The sequence below is a fragment of the Poecilia mexicana genome, unplaced genomic scaffold (assembly GCF_051168715.1).
Source record: "Poecilia mexicana isolate PSO_F unplaced genomic scaffold, ASM5116871v1 scaffold_1, whole genome shotgun sequence".
Taxonomy (NCBI): domain Eukaryota; kingdom Metazoa; phylum Chordata; class Actinopteri; order Cyprinodontiformes; family Poeciliidae; genus Poecilia; species Poecilia mexicana.
In genome coordinates this window covers 2,912,912-2,932,082 of record NW_028263370.1, presented here as the reverse complement: position 1 = coordinate 2,932,082, position 19,171 = coordinate 2,912,912, and the positions used below count along the sequence as shown (strand labels likewise).

General features: G+C 38.0%; 3 protein-coding genes and 1 long non-coding RNA gene across 4 annotated transcripts; all 4 read right to left on the bottom strand.

Moving 5' to 3' along the window:
* Positions 1 to 108: 108 nt before the first annotated feature.
* LOC148161045 (polymeric immunoglobulin receptor-like) lies at positions 109 to 6,881 on the bottom strand. Its single transcript, XM_088005366.1, has 9 exons — positions 6,766 to 6,881; positions 6,105 to 6,431; positions 4,776 to 5,096; positions 4,368 to 4,646; positions 4,178 to 4,270; positions 2,822 to 2,896; positions 1,073 to 1,174; positions 931 to 998; positions 109 to 848 (listed from the first exon to the last, which is right to left on the bottom strand). The coding sequence occupies exons 1-9, from the start codon at positions 6,800 to 6,802 to the stop codon at positions 753 to 755; spliced, it is 1,398 nt and encodes a 465-aa protein (XP_087861492.1). The 5' UTR covers positions 6,803 to 6,881; the 3' UTR covers positions 109 to 752.
* A 577-nt stretch (positions 6,882 to 7,458) lies between these two features.
* On the bottom strand, positions 7,459 to 12,227 carry LOC148161044 (polymeric immunoglobulin receptor-like). The gene is made up of 8 exons (XM_088007328.1): positions 11,943 to 12,227; positions 11,259 to 11,588; positions 10,569 to 10,889; positions 10,154 to 10,441; positions 9,976 to 10,056; positions 9,102 to 9,200; positions 8,956 to 9,014; positions 7,459 to 7,989 (listed from the first exon to the last, which is right to left on the bottom strand). The coding sequence occupies exons 1-8, from the start codon at positions 11,971 to 11,973 to the stop codon at positions 7,930 to 7,932; spliced, it is 1,269 nt and encodes a 422-aa protein (XP_087863454.1). The 5' UTR covers positions 11,974 to 12,227; the 3' UTR covers positions 7,459 to 7,929.
* Positions 12,228 to 12,475: 248 nt separating this feature from the next.
* On the bottom strand, positions 12,476 to 14,174 carry LOC148161043 (uncharacterized). Its single transcript, XR_015763042.1, has 2 exons — positions 13,601 to 14,174; positions 12,476 to 13,147 (listed from the first exon to the last, which is right to left on the bottom strand). It is a non-coding gene; the product is annotated as an uncharacterized LOC148161043 (long non-coding RNA).
* Positions 14,175 to 15,514: 1,340 nt separating this feature from the next.
* LOC148161042 (polymeric immunoglobulin receptor-like) lies at positions 15,515 to 19,009 on the bottom strand. Its single transcript, XM_088007291.1, has 7 exons — positions 18,991 to 19,009; positions 18,236 to 18,556; positions 17,822 to 18,109; positions 17,620 to 17,715; positions 16,083 to 16,184; positions 15,941 to 16,008; positions 15,515 to 15,864 (listed from the first exon to the last, which is right to left on the bottom strand). Exons 1-7 carry the CDS (start codon positions 19,007 to 19,009, stop codon positions 15,769 to 15,771), a joined length of 990 nt encoding a protein of 329 aa, XP_087863417.1. The 3' UTR covers positions 15,515 to 15,768.
* Between the last annotated feature and the right edge of the window lie 162 nt (positions 19,010 to 19,171).

Below are 19,171 nucleotides of genomic sequence, written 5' to 3'. Positions count from 1 at the left end.
CTTAAATATTTTCTTCAGGAACTCGATTTGTTCTCACATCAAGTGAACAAGTGAGGCAGAAAAATAAAATTAGAAAAAGATGGAAAAAGTTTCAGTTTGAAAAATATGGACTGATCAGTTTTTATTTACATTTTTAAACTGCATGGTGAAAATAATTTATAACCTTAACAATCAAAGGAAAAATCTTTATTTCCATTGCAACAAACACTTCCTATAATTGCTGATCAACGTTTTGCATGTCTGCTCTATGAAGATGCTTCATCTTCTTCATTGAGCTCCACGTGTTTAATGTATGAAGGCGCCGTATCATCAGACTAATCTTTAGCTCCCTCTACTGGTCCAAGTTGAGAATCACATTGGGAACCTAAAAATGTTAAGATTACTTTCATGCAAAGGAAAATGCTAAAATTAAAATATTACCTTCCTCCTAAATCTGCCACAGGTGTGAATAAGTTTTGTCTATGTGTAGATTCTTTGAAACTAATTTTGAAATTCCTTCTTGGTTTCAGAAACACAACAGGCCCAAAAGACGCATATCGTGACAAAGTGAACAAATCGCCTGACCTTCACACAGGCTGACGTCAAAATGAAGGTCAAATTGACTTGTTCTGTCTGTGTGTCTTCTCTTAGTTGTAGCTTTAAGACACTTCAGTCACATTTGACATAAAAACTAATAAATTTCAAATATCCTTTACTCAGCTGTTACACAAGACGTTACTGGTTACGAGTTTTCTAACTTCTGCAGGTCTCCTTTAAAGGATGTTGTTGTAAATATCATGGTCATCATGGCTCAACGTGTTTGGAGTGGAAGAGTTCATGTAAACAACATCCTCTTGTAACTCATAGACCTAGAAAAAATAATATAAGAAATTAATTATTCTCTTTGCAAGCAACAGGAAACATCTCATAGCTGAAGTTCTATTTACTCACATCATTGATTCTCATCTCCACATTATTACCATCAGCAGAGTTCAACACATTCACATTGATTCCATCCACTGAAAACACAAAGTAAACATGATTTGATTCTGTGAGGGATTTCTGTGTGAGTGTATAATCTGTATAAATGTACCTTGCTTGATCCTTGATTTGTACTTTAAAACCAGCAAAAGGACAAATGTCAGGATCAGAAGCAGAACGAAGACAGCAGGCAGAATGTAGAATAAAGAAACATCTGAAAACAGGGAAATGGAGAAGTTAGCTGGTTCACAGAGCCCTCCACAGAAACACCACAGAATGACAATATGAGTTACTTATTGTAGTCAGACTTGATAGCCATGTTCCTGTTTTCTCTTTCTATCTCCACCACATTTAGATGGTTTTCCTAACTTGTTGTTAATTGACTTAAGTCAATTATGGTAAGTCATTATATCGCCCACTTCAAGTTCAAACCTCAGTGGCTTGGCTCTTTAAAAAGAGGAACTTAACTGGCTTATTTCTAAAATGGATGCAGCAACACTTTGTTTTACTTTTGTGCCCTGCAGTGTTGGTTGCTAAGAAGTGTCTGAATGTGTGAAAGCTTTCTGAGTGTGGATGGTTAGGTGTGGATTGTTGTGTAAATCAATGAAACTTCAGTTTAATAATGCAGAGATTCACTTTATGTTATAAAGCAGCTCAGAGCAGAAATATCTGAGCATCTGGAGATTTGGAACAACTGGAATGAGAAGACTGAAGAGACAACAAGAGCAATAGATGTAGAAACAAGTCTAAAAAGTTTACCAGGATTATGTGATGATGGCTGTTCAACAGAGCTGGTTTTATGTGGAGAAACTATCAGAGAAAATACAAAACATTATAATGTAAAAAAAAACATAACATGAGTTTTCTGTTGCTTTATATTATTCTATATCTCCCTGTGTTGGTCTCACCGACTGCCAGCTGTATCTTTATGTGATAAAGATACAAAAATTCAAAAATTCTTTGCAAGCAACACCTCATGAGGTGTTGCTTGCAAACAAATGCCTGAATGTGTGAAAGATTTGTGAGTGCAGATGTTTAGGTGTGGGTTGTTGTCTCTATATCAGTCTATTCTATATGGAGCTACAACTGTCTCATAATTCACAAATGCACAGACTAAGATTCACAAGTGCAAAAGATCCACAAATGCACAGCACGAAATTCACAATTACGGGCTCCTTCTGGCCTGTGTAAGCCATAGCTTACTCATGAGAGCTCTGCTGATGCGCTACTGTAGGAGTTAGGTGTGCTGAAGATCACTAGCTTGTGATGATAGTTGCACAATTAAATCGATTGACATTAATAACGATAACATGGAGATTGATAGCTAATATATTAGATATTTTACTTACTGCTCCTCTGTTGCTGCCAGAAGCCAGGCTGAGGACTAAACTGTCGGTGCTTCGTCAAAGCAATAGCGCTGTTGGAATGGGTTAATGTGATTGGCTGAAAAATAGGTTACCCCAACTGTGGGGGTCTATTCATATGATTGGCTGAAACAAGGATGCTATCTGATTGATTGCTGATCAGCCAATCAGATAGACCATTTATTTAAAAAACCCTGAATTTTGAGATGTCAGGGGAGTCTCAAAATTCAGCATAACTGCAGCGCAACTCACAGGCCAGAAGAGCCCGTAAGTGTGAATCTTAGTCTATGCATTTGTGAATTATGAGACATTTTTAGCTCCATAATTCGACACTGATAAAACTGAAGCTTCAGTTTAATAATGCAGATATTCTGTTCTTGTATGATAAAAGCAGCTTTGTGCAGATAAACCCCAAATCTGGAGATTAGGAACAGCTGGAATGAGACAAGAGAAAACAAACAACACGAGTAAAAGAAATGTAGAAAGAAAGAGTTTACCAGAATTATGTGATGGTGGCTGTGATGTAACCTGTTCAGCAGAGCTGGTTGGAGCCACAGAGCTGGTTGGAGCCGCAGAGCTGGTTGGAGCCGCAGGGCTGGTTGGAGCCACAGAGCTGGTTGGAGCCGCAGAGCTGGTTGGAACCACAGAGCTGCTGGGAGCCACAGAGCTGGTTGGAGCCACAGAGCTGGTTGGAGCCACAGAGCTGCTGGGAGCCACAGAGCTGGTTGGAGCCGCAGAGCTGGTTGGAGCCACAGAGCTGGTTGGAGCCACAGAGCTGGTTGGAGCCGCAGAGCTGGTTGGAGCCACAGAGCTGCTGGGAGCCACAGAGCTGGTTGGAGCCACAGAGCTGGTTGGAGCCGCAGAGCTGGTTGGAGCCACAGAGCTGGTGGGAGCCGCAGAGCTGGTTGGAACCACAGAGCTGCTGGGAGCCACAGAGCTGGTTGGAGCCACAGAGCTGGTTGGAGCCACAGAGCTGCTGGGAGCCACAGAGCTGGTTGGAGCCGCAGAGCTGGTTGGAGCCACAGAGCTGGTTGGAGCCACAGAGCTGGTTGGAGCCACAGAGCTGGTTGGAGCCGCAGAGCTGGTTGGAGCCACAGAGCTGGTGGGAGCCGCAGAGCTGGTTGGAGCCACAGAGCTGGTTGGAGCCACAGAGCTGCTGGGAGCCACAGAGCTGGTTGGAGCCACAGAGCTGGTTGGAGCCACAGAGCTGGTTGGAGCCACAGAGCTGGTGGGAGCCGCAGAGCTGGTTGGAGCCACAGAGCTGGTTGGAGCCACAGAGCTGCTGGGAGCCACAGAGCTGGTTGGAGCCACAGAGCTGGTTGGAGCCGCAGAGCTGGTTGGAGCCACAGAGCTGCTGGGAGCCACAGAGCTGGTTGGAGCCGCAGAGCTGGTTGGAGCCACAGAGCTGCTGGGAGCCACGGAGCTGGTTGGAGCCACAGAGCTGGTTGGAGCCGCAGAGCTGGTTGGAGCCACAGAGCTGCTGGGAGCCGCAGAGCTGGTGGGAGCCGCAGAGCTGGTTGGAGCCACAGAGCTGCTGGGAGCCACAGAGCTGGTTGGAGCCACAGAGCTGGTTGGAGCCACAGAGCTGGTTGGAGCCGCAGAGCTGGTTGGAGCCACAGAGCTGCTGGGAGCCACAGAGCTGGTTGGAGCCGCAGAGCTGGTTGGAGCCACAGAGCTGCTGGGAGCCACAGAGCTGGTTGGAGCCACAGAGCTGGTTGGAGCCGCAGAGCTGGTTGGAGCCACAGAGCTGCTGGGAGCCACAGAGCTGGTTGGAGCCGCAGAGCTGCTGGGAGCCACAGAGCTGGTTGGAGCCACAGAGCTGCTGGGAGCCACAGAGCTGGTTGGAGCCACAGAGCTGGTTGGAGCCGCAGAGCTGGTTGGAGCCGCAGAGCTGGTTGGAGCCACAGAGCTGGTTGGAGCCACAGAGCTGGTTTGATGTAGAGAGACTGTCAGAGGAAATATAAAACATAATGTGGTAAAAACCATAACATTAGTTTTTTGTTGCTTTATATTATTCTATCTCTCCCACTGTGTTGGTCTCACCGACTGCCAGCTGTATCTTTATGAATCTCAGCTGAGAGTCTGAACCACAGTAATATGTTCCTGCATCAGCTGCTTCCAGTTCAGTGATGATCACAGAGAAACAGCTGGAGGAGACATTGAGCAGCTTGAACTTTGTTTGGTTCTCCATCATGTCTGTGCAGTTGTTGTGTTGGTCTCCTTTACAGAAGAACTTCCTGTTATCATGTTGTTGTCCTGAATTAGGACACTGCAGAGTTACTGGACGTCCCTCGATGCCTCTGATGTTGTACGACTCCAATTCTGTCAGAGAGATTTTATTCATACATGAATCTACATAAGAGTTACTGATCAAATGTGCATCAATTTATAAAACGTGCTATTTTACTGATTAAAAAATGGAGAAAAAAATTAAATGTTATGACCTCTCACCTTTGACCTCCAGCTCAACAGCAGTGAAAACATCAAATCCTGAGTTTCTCTGGACTCCACAAAGATACGACCCAGAATCCTTCAGGGTCAGACTGGAAATGGTCACTGTGAATATTCCTGACTTCCTGTCATCAGAGAGTCTGAATCGTCCATCTTGTGTGTTGCTAGAGGTGATCACTGCCTGCTGTAGACATGTGGAGGGCCGGTTTCCTCTGCAGAAGAACTTCAGCTTGTTGACAGACTGAGAGTCGTACGGACAGCTGATGGTCACTGAACCTTCCTCAGTACTTTGGGTTTGATTCACCGTGTCGCAGCATCTGTCTGATAGGAAGATAAGAAAGTGTCAGATAGTAAAAGATAAATCTGTACAGTTTACCAGAAACACATGAATTAAGTAATTTAGAATATAAAACTTTGATCACGACCTGCTAATATTAGTAAGATTAAAATGTTTTAAAAAATCAAACTTACAGCCACATATCATATTCAATGAATGCTTACTTGCCTACCCAGTAATACTTGAAATATATATTGATTTTATATAAATTATATTACTGTATAAGAACAAAATTAGTATTATGCATTTCAACAAGCATATTATACAGTTTAATTAAATATATTTTCTTTTTTATTTAAATGCTCAATTATTATATGTGTAAAGAGTCCAGATGTTTCATTTATTTCAGTTCTTTGATAAGATAAAAAAAAAAAAATTAAGTCCGTCTGACTTCCTGAATCTTCCTGCTATGTCTCAGCCTTTTATTCTAATGGAGTTTATAGAACAGTGTTTATATCTGGAAACCTTCAATATAAAATGTTGGCATGGATGTTAAACCTTAAAGAGACAAATACTCATCTAAACTTTATCAATGATGAACATAGCAGAAAACCCTCCAAGATTGTAGAGAATCTTTATAAACTTGGTTAATATTGTAAATATGACAACCGTTATATTTATGTCCACATTCACAATATTTCAGTGTTATGTTTATGATCATTTAATATTGACATTTTAACATAGAAGTGTGATAATTGATTAAAACCAAGTCAAATTTAACTGTATTGATTCTGTGCTCACTGAGTTTTAATTCTTTCTTGCCTCTCTAAGGCCTCAAAGTCTCTCACTGTAGTTTAACATTTACTGTCAGTATAAATTAGCTCTGACCTTCTGATTGCACTAAGACAGAAAGAGGGAAGCTCAAAGTGTTGCAACTCGGAGTCGATTAATGCCAGAAACATTTCTGCCAATTCATTATTGTGGGTGTCGTCTGTAAAGTTCAATCTATTATGCTGACTGAAATGTTTAATCTTCCAGTTAAAACTATTTACCTTCTTTTACTTCCAGCTTTACTTTAGTGTAGAGATCTATTAGTCCTTTTCTGGTCACTCCACACCAGTATTTTCCAGCATCATCCAAACGAAGATCAGAGATGGTCACAGTGAAGATTCTTGATGTTTTGTCATCATAGGTGGAATATTTGTTCTGATTATTTTGTGATCTTGTGAAAACATCCTTATTTCTACATGGGTTGTTACACAGATATTTCTCATGACTTTCATAACCTTCATCATATGGACAAGAAACATTCACATTTCTTCCTTCGTATCCAAACACATGGATCAAACCTGCAGCACGGCTCACACAGCACACAGCAGCTGGAAACAGGAGAGAACAAAAACATAATTAAATATAATTAAGTTTAATTCAAAATCATTGTCATTTGAACAAAAATATCATAAAATTCTTAGTCTGAGTGCTCAGTAAATATATAAAAAGATAAGGCCATATATAAAAGACAACAGATAGCTTGTAAATGTATGTATTTAAAAACAACTCGAAAAACAAAAGTAGCATGACAGTTACGAGGCACCATCTTGTCTTTTGATTTTATCCTAAATTTTTATAATGTTAAGATGACAAAATCTACTCCTGCTTTTTAAAGCCACTGGAAAATGTTGGACTTATATTTGAATGAATATTAAAACTTACCAGACAAGATGAACAACACGACCTGGAAGCTCCACATCTTTGCATGACTGAGGACGACAAACTAGACCAGAAATGAAGTGAAGCATGAAGTATTTTAAGGAAACCACATCGGTCTGATAAGTTCAGCCCTCTGCACAAACATCAGCAAACCTCAGAAATGAGGTGGGAAATTATGTATCTCTCTATTTTTCAAATGATAAAACTGAGCTCTGTCAAAACGACCAGGAAACTTAGAAGACATGGTTATAATTAGTAAGATAAAAATAAGTATTTAAAAAGTTGGAGGAAATGGTCATAGGAAATGTGAGAGGGCTGAGGTGTAGTGGTTAGCGCTGCATCATCGCATCAAACATATTTCCTGTTTAAATAAAAATAAAGCAGAACTTTCTGTCTATAGTTTGCTGATTTATTTTAGAACATTCATGGATGTTCTCCAGGTTTTCTTTCTGCAAAAGCTGCTTGAATCCAGTGAATAAAATGAGCATAAAGAAATAAGTTGTCACAAAATGAGGGTAAAATAAAAATTTACTTTTAAAGTCAAAATGACAAATGATAAAAATCATAGAAACACAAAAAGATTACCAAAACAATTTAAGAGGATGAAAATGTTGCAGATATAACGAGTGTTTTCCTCTACAGAAAGCATTTTCACCTTCATGATTTAGTCTTAATGTAAAAAGAAACAAAGGCTGGTTTGATAAAAACCTCTTATTTATTATGGTGTGGTGAAAGTTAATATAAAACAAGCTACATCATCAATACATTAAAACCTTTAACATTTAGCATAAAATCTTAAAATTAGTTTGAAAGCATTTCATCACTTTTCTTTCCAACAATCAGAATGATTTTGAGAATCAGCAGCTTCATCGTTGCTCCTGGTTCTTAGGCCTTTTAATGAGCGATTATTGGATCCAGTAATCGAGATCCAATAATCCCGATTTAACCAGGGAGAGAACTAAAACATGCAGGATGCCGGCTTTTGAGTACAGACTCTGGACACCACTGATTTAAACATTTAACAATTATCACGAAATCTTTAAACTAGTTTGAAATGTTTATAATAATTTCCTTTGCAGTGCATTTCATCACTTTTCTTTCCAATAATCAGTATAAAGATCTTCATTTGTGGTGAGACTTTGGTTCACATGTTGAGAATCAGCAGCTTCATCGTTGCTCCTGATGCTCTGATGTGAAGGTTGAGCTGTCTTCTGGATTTTCACAAATCTGAAAAATAATCATTTATGATATTCAGACAAATGAGAGTTATATTACTGAGCAGACCAACTTATCTGGATGAATGTTCATAATCTGACAGGACAAAACCTGAAGGATCTGGACACAAAGATAAAGTCAGACTCAACTGTGCAAAGAACCAAAGTGGAGGTGGATGAAAAAAAATATTTATGTAAGAGAAATGTCTACTGAATCCTCTCAGGCTGGGAAGATATGTTTGGTTTGCATTTGTGTTCAAACTTCTCTAATCCACCAGTTAACATGTTGATGAAGCATCTTCTGAGATGCAACATTGATAAACTGAACTGAAACAGAAAACTCCCCCTAGTGGACATAGAAATAAGCAACAGGAAACATTTTGGATCCAGACGTCATCACTTCTTTTCACTTTTGCTTTAGATATTTCATATGTAATTTATCCAGGATAGTAAGACATATAGAAATCCACCAGTGCAGTCACTAGCTGTGTTTCTATTACAGTTGTGTGCAAATATTTGTCGATATTCTAATGAGATATTTTCATAATTCAGTCATGGCGCTAGCTCTTATCTGTCAGCCATCAGAGGAGGTATTAGCATCTTATGTTGGAGTGACAAGCTTCTTATTGGAAGCTGCTACGTATGTGGCGTTTTGGGTAAACTGCAGCCTGCGATTTCACAGAAGAGCTGTGGATTTTCCACGTTTGAATGACACATAATTATTTATGAACTGTGTGATGCTGTGAGAGCTCTGGTGGAACCTGCAAAAAAAATGTTTCCATTGTAGTTTTGCGAAATGCATCTATTTCGACACAACTGGAAAACCATGTCTACCTACCACAAAACTTTTTACTGAAAACTCTAAGTTGTTTTGAAATTGGTGTGTTTTCATTAAGCAAATTTATTTTATAGTTATTAAAAACTTAACTAATGTCCTCACAAGAAGAAATCTTTCAGAGCTGCAGCTTCGTGGACTTACATCATAGATCCTCTGGTCCTCTGTAGCATCAGCAGTGTTCAATATGTTCATTTGGATTTCTACAAGAGCAAAGAAAACGTTGTCTATGTTTGTTCTGGGATCTTTTCTCGTTCTTTATTGTGTGTTGATGTTCTGGGTAAATTCACCTTGTTGCTTTAATTTTCTCTTAGGAATCATCAGAAGGACAAAAGGCAGGATCCACAGCAGAAACAGGACGACACGCAGGATGTAAAATAAGGTCGGATCTGAAAACAATAGAACTGAGTATTTAACAGGCATAGACAGAAAATTTCCTGAAACAGACACTAGAGAATGAAAGCAAGTATTAATAATTTGAAACATTGTTCAGAAGAATCAACACTAAACATTCAGACTTCATTTATGAAGGACAAGCAACAGGAAGGGCTGGTAGGTCCAGGATTGACCTGCGTTGGTTCAAATGGCTCTAAAGGGAGATTAGACACACCGTGATAAAACTTCTACAAAGAGAACAAGCTGCTACTGTCAGTTTATAAATCACTGAACGGTTTAGCACCACAATACATTAAAGATCTGCTGCTGTTGTAACAACCTTACAGACCTCTCAGGTCTTCTGGTTCTGCATCCGTATTTCCTCTGGATCCCAACACCAGATTGCTGATCCCAAACTGGCTGCCTACATTCCTGGACTGTTCTTATAATATGTGTGCAGAAGGAGAAACCACACACAATGTGCCTGCCAGATGCAAGATTTCTCTTGTGTCTCGAAAAATTCACAAACAGTGTCACATGTGAGAGTCACGTTCTGTTGACCTTCTATCACATAGATTGGGCTGACAACCTGTGGGTTGGAAAACAGTGGACATCTGCAGCATTATCATTTGGCTGTGGGGTGAAGGCAGGAAAAGCTGTGTGAACAAGCTTCTCCATTAATTCTAATTCTCCATTAATATATTTGAGTATTTGAATATCTGCTGTTGGTGGAAAATCAAGTAAAGGAAAATCAGGAGAGGCACAGAAACAGAAAATGTAAAAGTTTACCAGGCTTATGTGATGGTGGCTGTGATGTAACCTGTTCAGCAGAGCAGGTTGGAACCACAGAGCTGGTTTGATGTAGAGAGTCTGTCAGAGAAAATACAAAACATAATATGGTAAAAAACCTTAACCTGGATTTTTTTGTTGCTTTATATTATTCTATCTCTCCCTGTGCTGGTCTCACCGACTGCCAGCTGTATCTTTATGAATCTCAGCTGAGAGTCTGAACCACAGTAGTATGTTCCTGCATCAGCTGCTTCCAGTTCAGTGATGATCACAGAGAAACAGCTGGAGGAGACATTGAGCAGCTTGAACTTTGTTTGGTTCTCCATCATGTCTGTGCAGTTGTTGTGTTGGTCTCCTTTACAGAAGAACTTCCTGTTATCATGTTGTTGTCCTGAATTAGGACACTGCAGAGTTACTGGACGTCCCTCGATGCCACTGATGTTGTACGACTTCAGACAGAACGATTCTGCCAGAGAAGGTAATTTTAATAACTGTTGTATTAATAAACTTAAGATTCAATATTAAATTAGTAAAAAATAAGGGACTTATATTAATCCCTTTTTTTTTCTTAATAAGGAAGAATGACCTCTCACCTTTGACCTCCAGCTCAACAGCAGTGAAAACATCAAATCCTGAGTTTCTCTGGACTCCACAAAGATACGACCCAGAATCCTTCAGGGTCAGACTGGAAATGGTCACTGTGAATATTCCTGACTTCCTGTCATCAGAGAGTCTGAATCGTCCATCTTGTGTGTTGCTAGAGGTGATCACTGCCTGCTGTAGACATGTGGAGGGCCGGTTTCCTCTGCAGAAGAACTTCAGCTTGTTGACAGACTGAGAGTCGTACGGACAGCTGATGGTCACTGAACCTTCCTCAGTACTTTGGGTTTTTTTCATCGTGTCGCAGCATCTGTCTGACATGAGGTTAGAAATCAATTCAAACTGACAGAAAAACTAGAAAAAAATCTTCACATAAAAGAAAGTTATACTTTTTTGATAGAGATTTATATTTAACGTTACAGACCAGTTAAGTTGTGCATGTCTGTATTAATGTCTTAACAGGTATTTATTTACAACATAAAATCTGATCCAGATCTGCAGGTACATGATAATTCAACTATCAAAGTTAGAAAATACATTTTCCTTCTAATAATAGCTAAATTAAGACTACACATTGATTAAAAGTGTATGTTATCAACATGGTTAGACATTGATGCTTCATTTAATTCATTTTAATTTGATGTGAAATCTCTAGTGAAATATAGAAACATGAACTTATTTACCTATTTTTATGTACAGTCTTACTTCAGTGTAGAGATCATTATACCACTGCCTAGTGACTCCACACCAGTATTTCCCAGCATCATGTGATCGAAGAGCATTGATGGTCACTTTGACGACTTTGTTTTTCTTATCATCAGTGATGGAATATTTTTCCTTGTTTATTTGATGTGTTGTAATGATAACATCCCTGGAGCCACAGTCATTCTTACACAGGTACTTTTCATTTTCCTTATAGCTCCTACCATATGAGCAGGAAAATGTTACACCTTTGCCCTCGTATCCAAACACATGGATCAAACCTTCAGCACTGATCACAAAACTCAGAGCTGCTGCAGACAGAAAACAACATCAGTTTAGTTTTTATGCTTCAACATGTGAACAATACAATACAATAGAAAGTTATACTTTTTTGATAGAGATTTATATTTAAAGTTACAGACTATTTTTTTTATGTATTTACAAGTTTTGTAAAACTACTTTTTCAAGTAAAGCGCACAATTCGTTTTTATCAGATGAGATAAATAAGACAATCACATTTCAGTTACAACACAAACAGGAAGTGCTACTGAATCTTTAAATAAATACTATATAATTTAAACACATTCTATTTTAATTAAATACATTTCATCATAACATTAAAGCAAACTGCTGTAGATATTTTTGTTGTAGATATTATATCTTACTGCAGACGATGATGTGTTGATGGCTCCACATCTCTTTGTCTCTCCAGATCAGAGCTGTACTGAGGCAGAAGTTTTTTTAAACTGAGACATTTAGAGGAAACATCAGAGCTATTTAGGATCCTGACACTCAGACGCTTTAACACCCTGTGAACATGTCGACTAAACTCACAAGTGTGAAACGTCTTGTTTCTGCATTGGTCAAATGATAACTCTGCAGCCGAGGCGCTCACAGGCTTTACTCACAAAACCAGGAAATAGATTTTTTTTTCACCACAACAAAGTGGGGTGGAGTATTGAGGGACACTCGGGTTCTGCTTTTAATCTCAGCTGTGTAGATCTTCATGTTTGGACTTGAGATGTTCTTTTTCTTAAATGTTTTCTTCAGGAACTTGATTTGTTCTCACATCAAGTGAACAAGTGAGGCAGAAAAATAAAATTAGAAAAAGATGGGAAAAAAGTTTCAGTTTGAAAAATATGGACTGATCAGTTTTTATTTACATTTTCAAACTGCATGGTGAAAATAATTTATAACCTTCTCAACAAAGAATGGATAAATTTTTATTTGTATTGCAACAAACAAACACTTCCTATAATTGCTGATCAACTTTTTGCATGTCTGCTCTATAAAGATGCTTCATCATCTTCATTCTTCACATCAGACTAATCTTTAGCTCCCTCTACTGGTCCAAGTTGAGACTCAGATTGGGAACCGAAAAAAATGTTGATTACTTTCATGCAAATGAAAATGCTAAAATTAAAATATTACCTTACTCCTAAATCTGCCATAGGTATGAATAAGTTTTGTCTATGTGTAGATTCTTTGAAACTAATTTTGAAATTCCTTCTTGGTTTCAGAAACACAACAGGACAAAAACATGCATATTGTGACAGTGAACAAATCGCCTCACCTTCACACAGGCTGACATCAAAATGCAAATCAGTTTGACTTGTTCTGTCTGTGTGCCTTCATTTAGTCACATTTAACATAAAACTAATACGTAAATATTAAAAACATATCTAAATATAAACACACCAGCATTTGGTTCCTTTACTGAGCTGTTACTGTCACTAACACTGGTCACGTGTTTCCTAACTTTTGAAGGTCTCCTTCAAAGGATGTTGTTGTAGAGATCATTGTCATCATGGCTCAACGTGTTTGGAGTGGAAGAGTTCATGTAAACAACATCCTCATGTAACTCATAGACCTAAAGAAATAAAAGAAATAAGATTTTATTTTCAGACAGAAAAAAATATTTTAGAGCTTTGGGTTTGATTCACCGTGTCGCAGCATCTGTCTGATAGGAAGATTATCTAGATATATATTGAAAAAAAACTATATGAAATGTTCACATAAAACAAAGTTATACTTTTTTGATAGAGACTTATATTCAACATAAACTAGTAAAGTTGTGCATTGTATTAATATGTCTGCATTGATGTCTAAACATATTTATTTTTAACATAAAAGTCAATTCAGATTTGCAAATACATAAATCAAAATTAGAAAATACACTTTGCTTCTAATAGTAGCTAAATTTAAGACTACACATTGATTAAAATTGTATATGAACATGGTTAGATGTTGATGCTTCATTTAATTCATTTTAATTTGCTGTGAAATCTATAGTGAAATATAGAAACATGAACTTATTATTTACCTTCTTTCATGTGCAGTCTTACTTCAGTGTAGAGATCATTATACCACTGCCTAGTGACTCCACACCAGTATTTCCCAGCATCATGTGATTGAACATCAGAGATGGTCACTTTGACGACTCTGTTCCATTTAACATCATAGATGGAATATTTGTCATTTTTCTGTTGTGTTGTAATGAGAACATCACTGGAGTCACAGTCATTCTTACACAGGTACTTTTCATTTTCCTTATAGCTCCTACCATATGAGCAGGAAAATGTTACACCTTTGCCCTCGTATCCAAACACATGGATCAAACCTTCAGCACTGATCACAAAACTCAGAGATGTTGCAGACAGAAAACAACATCATTTTAGTTTTTATGCTTCAACTTGTGAATATAGTAGAAGATTTTAATCATCACTTGTTTATATAGTCAAGAAAATCTGGTTAAGAGTATAAGCCATCACATAAATTATTAGTATTCCACTGTAATATATATGTTCTTTAGTCTGAAATTGACCGAAATACCATGTTAAATCAAAAAGGAAAAAAAAAGGAATCAAAATGCAGACAGAGTTTCTCTAGGATGCCTAAAGTGATTTCATGAATTTCAAGAATTTGTATTAAATTCTTGAAATCATGAATTTCAAGAATTTTGTACAAATTCTTGTACTAAAGAATTTGGGGAAGAAGATGGCGGTCGTTCCTTCATTCACTGAAGCTATTCATGTTTACAGGCTTTCCACTCAGACGGAAGGAGAAACAGAGACATCAATAAACATCATTTGTTGCAATTGTTTTGACCCAGCTGAGACGTGTAACATGAACAATACAATATTTTTTACAAGTTTTGTAAAACTACTTTTTCAAGTAAAGCGCACAATTCGTTTTTATCAGATGAGATAAATAAGACAATCACATTTCAGTTACAACACAAACAGGAAGTGCTGCTGAATCTTTAAATAAATGCTATATAATTTAAAAACACATTCTATTTTAATTAAATAAATTTCATCATAACATTAAAGCAAACTGCTGTAGATATTTTTGTTGTAGATATTATATCTTACTGCAGACGATGATGTGTTGATGGCTCCACATCTCTTTGTCTCTCCAGATCAGAGCTGAACTGAGGCAGAAGTTATTTTAAACTGAGACATTTAGAGGAAACATCAGAGCTATTTAGGATCCTGACACTCAGACGCTTTAACACCCTGTGAACATGTCGACTAAACTCACAGGTGTGAAGCGTCTTGTTTCTGCATTGGTCAAATGATAACTCTGCAGCCGAGGCGCTCACAGGCTTTACTCACAAAACCAGGAAATAGATTTTTTTTCACCACAACAAAGTGGGGTGGAGTATTGAGGGACACTCGGGTTCTGGTTTTAATCTCAGCTGTGTAGATCTTCATGTTTGGACTTGAGATGTTCTTTTCCTTAAATATTTTCTTCAGGAATTGATTTGTTTTCACATCAAGTGAACAAGTGAGGCAGAAAAATAAAATTAGAAAAAGATGGGAAAAAGTTTCAGTTTGAAAAATATGGACTGATCAGTTTTTATTTACATTTTCAAACTGCATGGTGAAAATATTTTATAACCTTAACAATCAAAGGAAAAATCTTTATTTGCATTGCAACAAACACTTCCTATAATTGCTGATCAACGTTTTGCATGTCTGCTCTATGAAGATGCTTCATCTTCTTCATTGAGCTCCACGTGTTTAATGTATGAAGGCGCCGTATCATCAGACTAATCTTTAGCTCCCTCTACTGGTCCAAGTTGAGAATCAGATTGGGAAGCTAAAAAATGTTAAGATTACTTTCATTCAAAGGAAAATGCTAAAATTAAAATATTACCTTACTCCTGAATCTGCCACAGGTGTGAATAAGTTTTGTCTATGTATAGATTCTTTGAAACTAATTTTGAAATTCCTTCTTGGTTTCAGAAACACAACAGGCCCAAAACATGCATATTGTGACAGTGAACAAATCGCCTGACCTTCACACAGGCTGACATCAAAATGCAAATCAGTTTGACTTGTTCTGTCTGTGTTCCTTCTCTTAGTTGTAGCTTTAAGACACTTCAGTCACATTTGACATAAAAACTAATAAATTTTAAATATCCTTTTCTCAGCTGTTACACAAGACGTTACTGGTTACGAGTTTTCTAACTTCTGCAGGTCTCCTTTAAAGGATGTTGTTGTAAATATCATGGTCATCATGATTAAACGTGTTTGGAGTGGAAGAGTTCATGTAAACAACATCCTCTTGTAACTCATAGATCTAAAGAAATAAAAGAAATAAGATTTTATTTTCAGGCAGAAAAAAATATTTTAGAGCTGAAGTTTTGTTTACTCACATCATTGATTCTCATCTCCACATTATTACTGTTAGCAGAGTTCAACACATTCACATTGATTCCATCCACTGAAAACACAAAGTAAACATGATGTGATTCTGTGAGGGATTTCTGTGTGAGTGTATAATCTGTATAAATGTACCTTGCTTGATCCTTGATTTGTACTTTAAAACCAGCAAAAGGACAAATGTTAGGATCAGAAGCAGAACGAAGACAGCAGGCAGAATGTAGAATAAAGAAACATCTGAAAACAGGGAAATGGAGAAGTTAGCTGGTTCACAGAACCCTCCACAGAAACACCACAGAATGACAACATGAGTTTCTTATTTTAAATGTGGTGAAAAAATTGTGATCAATAAAAGGTCGACTCGATGCTCATGTTCCTGCTTTCTCTTTCTATCTCCACCACATTTAAATTGTTTTCTCAACTCTTATTAATAATAAACTTATTTGAATTCAACCCACTAATTCTCAGTGTCATTCACACAACGAGCAAATGCATCCCGAAGCCTCACTTATTGCCCACATGTGACTTATTTCTGACTTTTTCATGGCAGTCTGAATGGCCCTATTTCGATCGTTTTCATCTTCCAAAAACATCCAGTCTGTGCCACTCCCATACGTGGAATTAATCAAATATGTATCTGATAGTTTTGGAAGGTTTGCAGTCTGAACTGTCATGAGGCTTTTTACCCAACTTTTATGCCACTGATGTGAGATATGCACCAGAAGAAGGTAAATCTGGACTTGAACAATGATTGAACATTATAAATATGACAATATGAATGAAGTCTGTGTCACTGAGGCACATCACATCACAGTCCCAGCACTCCTGGTTCTGAGTACAAGGCAAACTGACTTCTCTGCAGAAGCTGCAGTCAAGATGCCGCAAAAGGCCTTTGCTGTTAGTTGTGCTTTCTTTTTATTAGCTTCTCTTGTATTCTGGGCTTGTGACGATAGATACTGTAACAAGATACTTTTAAATCAATATGTAAACGGCCCCATCTACTCTTACTACCACAAACGGTGAACTGCTGAATGATGTCACCGTTCTTCTGTGATTGTGGGTTGCTTTTGGGTCGTAAACCGTTCACACAGAAGTCTGATTGCGGTCCGATTTTATTAGCAGCATGAACCACCAGGCAACAAAAACAAATGATCGGACTTCAGCAAAAAAAATTGGAATTAAGCATCAAGACCTGTGATGTGAATGTCGTCATTTTTGTCTCCAACTAAAAACTCAGACACCTGAAAATGTCCACATCTCAAAAGTCAGTAGCAAAACTCAATCTAATGAAAGAGGAACTTTATTTTATTTCCCCACTATGAGGTGACCTTGAGCAAGAAACCTAAAGATGGAGGCATAACTTCCCTTAATACTGTCCTGTAATTCTGTACTCTGAATGTGTGAAGTGCATGAATGTGTTGATGATTTGTGAGTGTGGATGATTAGGTGAGCATTTAAACAGCTTCATCATTTCAGTCCATTCTCTACTGAAAAAACTAAATCCTCCATGGAGGAGGTGAAATTACCTTTAGTTTAATAATACAGGGATCCACTTTGTGTCATAAGAGCAGCTTTGAGCAGTTAGACCAGAACATATGGAGATTTGGAACAACTGGAATGAAAAGAGTGAGAAAAAACACGAGTCATAAATAGGAATAAACAAAGAGTTTACCACGATTATGTGATGGTCGGGGCAGTGATGGTGGCTGTGATGTAACTTGTTCACCAGTACTGGTCAGAGCCACAGAGCTGGTTTGATTCAGAGAGACTGTCAGCGGAAATATAAAACATAATGTGGTAAAAAAAACAAACTATAACATGAGTTTTCTGTTGTTTTTCATGTTTTTTTTTATTTCTCTCTGTGTTGGTCTCACCGACTGCCAGCTGTATCTTTATGAATCTCAGCTGAGAGTCTGAACCACAGTAGTATGTTCCTGCATCAGCTGCTTCCAGTTCAGTGATGATCACAGAGACACAGCTGGAGGAGACATTGAGCAGCTTGAACTTTGTTTGGTTCTCCATCATGTCTGTGCAGTTGTTGTGTTGGTCTCCTTTACAGAGGAACTTCCTGTTATCATGTTGTTGTCCTGAATTAGGACACTGCAGAGTTACTGGACGTCCCTCGATGCCACTGATGTTGTACGACTCCAGACAGAACGATTCTGCCAGAGAAGGACATTTTAATAACTGTTGTATTAATAAACTTAAGATTCAATATTAAATTAGTAAAAAATAAGGGACTTATATTAATCCCTTTTTTTTCTTAATAAGGAAGAATGACCTCTCACCTTTGACCTCCAGCTGAACAGCAGTGAAAACATCAAATCCTGAGTTTCTCTGGACTCCACAAAGATACGACCCAGAATCCTTCAGGGTCAGACTGGAAATGGTCACTGTGAATATTCCTGACTTCCTGTCATCAGAGAGTCTGAATCGTCCATCTTGTGTGTTGCTAGAGGTGATCACTGCCTGCTGTAGACATGTGGAGGGCCGGTTTCTTCTGCAGAAGAACTTCAGCTTGTCGACAGACTGAGAGTCGTACGGACAGCTGATGGTCACTGAACCTTCCTCAGTACTTTGGGTTTGATTCACCGTGTCGCAGCATCTGTCTGATATGAGGTTAGAAATCAATTCAAACTGACAGAAAAACTAGAAAAAAATCTTCACATGAAAGAAAGTTATACTTTTTTGATAGAGATTTATATTTAACGTTACAGACTAGTTAAGTTGTGCATGTCTGTATTAATGTCTTAACAGGTATTTATTTACAACATAAAATCTGATCCAGATCTGCAGGTACATGATAATTCAACTATCAAAGTTAGAAAATACATTTTCCTTCTAATAATAGCTAAATTAAGACTACACATTGATTAAAAGTGTATGTCATCAACATGGTTAGACATTGATGCTTCATTTAATTCATGTTAATTTGCTGTGGAATCTCTAGTGAAATATAGAAACATGAATTAATTATTTACCTTCTTTTATGTGCAGTTTTATTTCAGTGTAGAGATCTTTTCCCCACCTACTGACTCCACACCTGTATTTCCCAGCATCATGTGATCGAAGAGCAGAGATGGTCACTTTGACGACTCTGATCTTTTTATCATCAGTGATGGAATATTTGTCCTTATTTATCTGATGTGTTGTAATGATAACATCCCTGAAGCCACAGTCATTCTTACACAGGTACTTTTCATTTTCCTCATAACCTGAACCAT